Source organism: Etheostoma spectabile, chromosome 10, assembly GCF_008692095.1.
Source record: "Etheostoma spectabile isolate EspeVRDwgs_2016 chromosome 10, UIUC_Espe_1.0, whole genome shotgun sequence".
Lineage (NCBI taxonomy): Eukaryota > Metazoa > Chordata > Actinopteri > Perciformes > Percidae > Etheostoma > Etheostoma spectabile.
The window spans coordinates 24,954,837-24,959,029 of NC_045742.1; the positions used below are offsets into that span (position 1 = coordinate 24,954,837).

General features: G+C 38.4%; 1 protein-coding gene and 1 long non-coding RNA gene across 4 annotated transcripts in view; one reads left to right on the forward strand and one right to left on the reverse strand.

Annotated features, from left to right (window-relative positions):
- The window catches only part of piezo1 (piezo type mechanosensitive ion channel component 1 (Er blood group)), a 134,191-nt gene that overhangs the window by 93,575 nt on the left and 36,423 nt on the right, over positions 1-4,193 (reverse strand). For all 3 annotated transcript variants that reach the window (XM_032527470.1, XM_032527469.1, XM_032527468.1), the window contains exons 3-4: positions 1,840-2,005; positions 1,394-1,535 (exon numbers count right to left, since the gene is read on the reverse strand). In XM_032527470.1, the coding sequence (XP_032383361.1) occupies positions 1,394-1,535; positions 1,840-2,005 (308 nt within the window). The remainder of the gene's footprint in view (positions 1-1,393; positions 1,536-1,839; positions 2,006-4,193) is intronic.
- Positions 2,229-4,193, forward strand: part of LOC116696474 (uncharacterized) — a 21,128-nt gene continuing 19,163 nt past the window's right edge. The window contains exon 1 of the long non-coding RNA XR_004333737.1: positions 2,229-2,285. This is a non-coding gene — a long non-coding RNA (uncharacterized LOC116696474). The remainder of the gene's footprint in view (positions 2,286-4,193) is intronic.

Genomic DNA, 4,193 nt, shown 5'->3' on the forward strand with positions numbered 1-4,193 from the left:
CTGCTAGCTGCCTGTCCTCAGAACACGCAGGTAATGTTAACTGTTTGGGGAGCACGGCCCCTTTAAATGGTGGGAATGCGTGATGACGTGGGACGTTACAGGGTTGGCATTAGGCTCAGCGCCTTATTTTGTTTATATGTTTTTTTCTTGTGAAATAAACAGCCCACGCATTTGTGTGCTCAACGTGAGAAATTGTCTCCTACATCTTGCTGCAATTTCCACACTTTAATCACAATATGATTTCAATGAAAGCCAATTCCTGAAATTTGAAATATCACACTGACGTCATGTTTGAACAAGTGGGAGGTAACCAGGTACAAATTCCTTCAGAGTTTGTAAGTTTGCCAATTTTAAAATAAATATCAGATAAGTTCATATAAGTACAGCTATTGTCTTCGTTTTCAGTTATATTAATCCCTTTTGTCTTTCCTTCTTCTCGTTCTTCTTTTCTTCGTTCTGTCCATCTTTCCTTAACTCTTGTCATCAACTGATCTAAAATTATGAAAATCTCCTAAACTGGAGGTATAAAGTCTTCCCTTAAATGGCAAACTAACCTCTACTGTTCTTTCACAATGAGGACTTTGGCTACTTTTATTGAAACTGTTCACTTGGGACTGTAAGACTTATTATGAAATATTTGTCCACTTTTGGTAATAAAATCCTTATTAGGTTAAGGGTTAGAGAAAAAGAGGCAAGTCAGTGTAAAAACTAGTGTGGCCTTTTGACCTGAGCTCATACAGTTTTACACAGGGGCAATCTCTGTAAAGTCACTGAGCCTAATTCAATCCAGATCTGCATTAACGCTATGTGAACACACACAGAGTTTAATAACATTCAGTACAGCAAGGAGATGGGTGTCAGCCATGTTTATAAAGACCAAACAACGGTGGTGGACCTTTTTAAGGGATAAAAACACATTGTTCAAAACAAGGAAAAGTTCTTTAAGTAATCAGATGGGCACCAAAAACCATTGCAGCAAGTTTAGTCTGCTTAATAAAAACAAAGGCATGGTCAAGAAGAAATTGTGCCAGAAAAAGCAAAAAAGTTATATCACAGCTGCCTAGTACTGAGCCATGCATAAAATATCCATAAATGACAGACATACCATAAGCCTACCATGAGATAATCTGATGGTCTGACGGGCTGGCTACATTAAACAGGAAGCAAGATCTCCCACACCAAAGGAATGTGCGCTATCACCAATGAAAAAGAAAATTCACTTTAAGTGAATCAGACTTACTGATACTGATTTGCATTATCTTCCAATTAACTTGCTTCATAAAACAGCACCGCATAATCAATTAAACACCATGTCACTTTAGATTTTCATCCCAACAACACAGTGACCCCTTCAGCTGCATCTCTCACTCTTGCAAACACTCAATTTACTCACCGATGTAATGTTGGCAGCAGCCACCATTCTCCTGTTTCTGATCAATCTGTTGCAGAGGACCATTGTAATCAGGGCAACCACACACACACCCAGGTCAGGACAAAGAAGGCGTAATACACTCCACGGATCATCCAAGGGAAGCCTACAAGACACACACATGCATATGAGGAAATGTCAAGTGAGGTCAACCATTTTTCCATTTACAAACACCTGCATGTAGATGTAACTGAAAATCTTAAATTCTGATATTTCCTCAAATATTTTGCATGTCCTCCCCCAATGGGGGCAAATAAAAATGAATCTGCTGTATGTTGCTATATAAAAATTGCACTTTAGCAGAGTATTGTCTGGATAATCAAACTCATATTTTCGACACCCTTTCCCCAATTAGTACTCCAAACATTAATGACAGTGGCAGGATAACTGGTGCTACAATAGTAACATACCTGGACAGTCCTATTTGTCTGCTTATGGTGTCCCATTGTGAACAGTTATCACCTATAGCGATGTTGAGAGGAGGATATGTGTATAGTACTGTCTGGAAGCAGATGTGAGACAGTACAAATAGTAGACTGGTACAGAACACCGCTCTGATAAACCGACCTGTGTGACCTGGAAGACATAGAGACAAGAAGACAAGGGGAAACAGAGTTCAATGTACAGTCAAATTCGACCCAAACTTTTCCCATACATTGGTGAAAGAGTTTGTTTTACAATGATAGAATTACTGTTTATTGAAATGGAGTCGGGTGGGTTTGGCAACAACAATTTTGGTGATGTTTCATGTTAAACAAAAAAGAATCTTAATCTTAAACAAAAAGGTCAACACTGTAACTAATAATCTGAGTATGTCAGTTGCAAAACAAGCACTTTTTGTGGACGTAAATTGAAGGTCCGCAATTGCTGATTAACATTACATTGTAGCTTGTTTGTCTTGCTTAATACTGGACCAAAATCAAAGAGTGTTGTTCCCTATAGCCACTTAGACATAGAACATAGGAAAATAGGTTCCGCGTTAAAATAAAAACAAAGTTTTCCTTTAAAAGCATTAGGATTTGTCAGCTCCAGTTTTTAAAAACATTCAAAATTGGTCACTCCTGCTGGCTCAACTAGGGTTTATGGTGCTTGCCGGCAGGTAAAAGCCAACCCCAGATTCACTCTTGTTTTGATAGGGCTTTGTCTGCTTGGTGTTTTGACTCACTTTGTTTGCGTTTTTTCTGCACTGTATCCACCCTTTTGGTAGCTTCCTCTTGCATGGTTTTACAGAGGCTGATGACCAAAAATGCCCTGGACAAGGCAAAATAAGGAAACACATGCAGGTGGCAGGGTCTCTGCAAATACAGACACCACCACACATTTCTAGTGGGTCATAAGTGATGGTTTAAAGGGATTACTATCATATGATTCTATACATTGTTTTTTTGTGGAAAACTTACTCATGCCTTTCACCATCTTACCCAGAGTCAGATGAGAATATGGCATGTGTTTATTTTAGCACAATGACTGGAAACATCTGGAAACTGCTAAGGTACCTTTATCAAAAGTGAAACATAAACCCCTACTTAAAGAATAAGCCTGGTGGTATTCTATATTTTGGTTTTTCGTCAAAACATTGCATGTGTTGATTCAATTCAACAATGAATTTGTACTACAAAAAAGTATTGTGTGTGTATGTACAGTATTCAAATTATATACAGTACCTACTATGGCGCACTGCAATACACTAGTGCCCACAGTGTTATATTCCCATATCCCTTATTTGTTATGGTTGCTATATAGTTATATGTCAATATATGTAGAAAACTAAATATGTATCCAGTCCAGAAGAACAATGCATGCTATGATCATATCATAATGACATGATTCCATCAAAGTTGATTTCTGGAAGTACTAGATTATTGCCCAGGCCTAATCAGAACCAAAACTCCATCATCTGGGGATGGTTATCTACAGAAAATGTTACGTTACTGTACCATGAACCAATGTGTTGGTCAAAGGGAAATTGTAGAAATGCTAATCCACAGCAGACTGGAGGGTATTTATTGGGATATGTTTGTGCGAGGTAATGGATGGATAGCAGATGTCAGTCCTGAGTTTGGCTTCACTGCTGTTGAGTCACTAGTTACAACCATCAGCTGCATTCCTCTGGCCTTGTTAATTTAAGGAATCACACATTAATAAGTCAACTATGAATGCTAAATGTCATGTCAAGCTTGCTCCTTTTCTCTTCCAGTAATGTTTCAAACTTCCACTCGTGACACATACATGCTGTGCAGTGGTGGGTGTGGAGATGCTTTAATAGGGCAAGGTGTTTATGAGGGATAGTTAGTTGTGATGAAACCTGTGCCGTGCCATGACATGCCGTCAGTGGATCCCCACTGTGTCAATAATATGTGGCTATAAACACAGCAGGCTTAACACGTAGCATAGGGAGGACAACAATGTCTTAAAATGTCTTCCAAAGATATTCATTCAGTTTACTGTTACACAGTAAATCCTCACAATTTAAAAGCTAAAACAAGTTCATGTATGGAATGTTTGCTTGAAAAATGACTTACATGATTAATTGATATATAATCAATATAGTTGCTGATTATTTTCTCTGTCAATTGACTAATTGATTATTTGACTAATCACGTAAGCACTGAATAGCAGTGAATGCACGTGAAGGAGTCAAATCATACTAGGGCATTTTCCAATGGTACAATTGCAGCAGTTTCCCCTTCTACTGTTTGTATTTCTAGCCCAACCCTCTGTGGATGGAAATGTGTGTGTGTGTGTGTGTGTGTGTGTGTGTGTG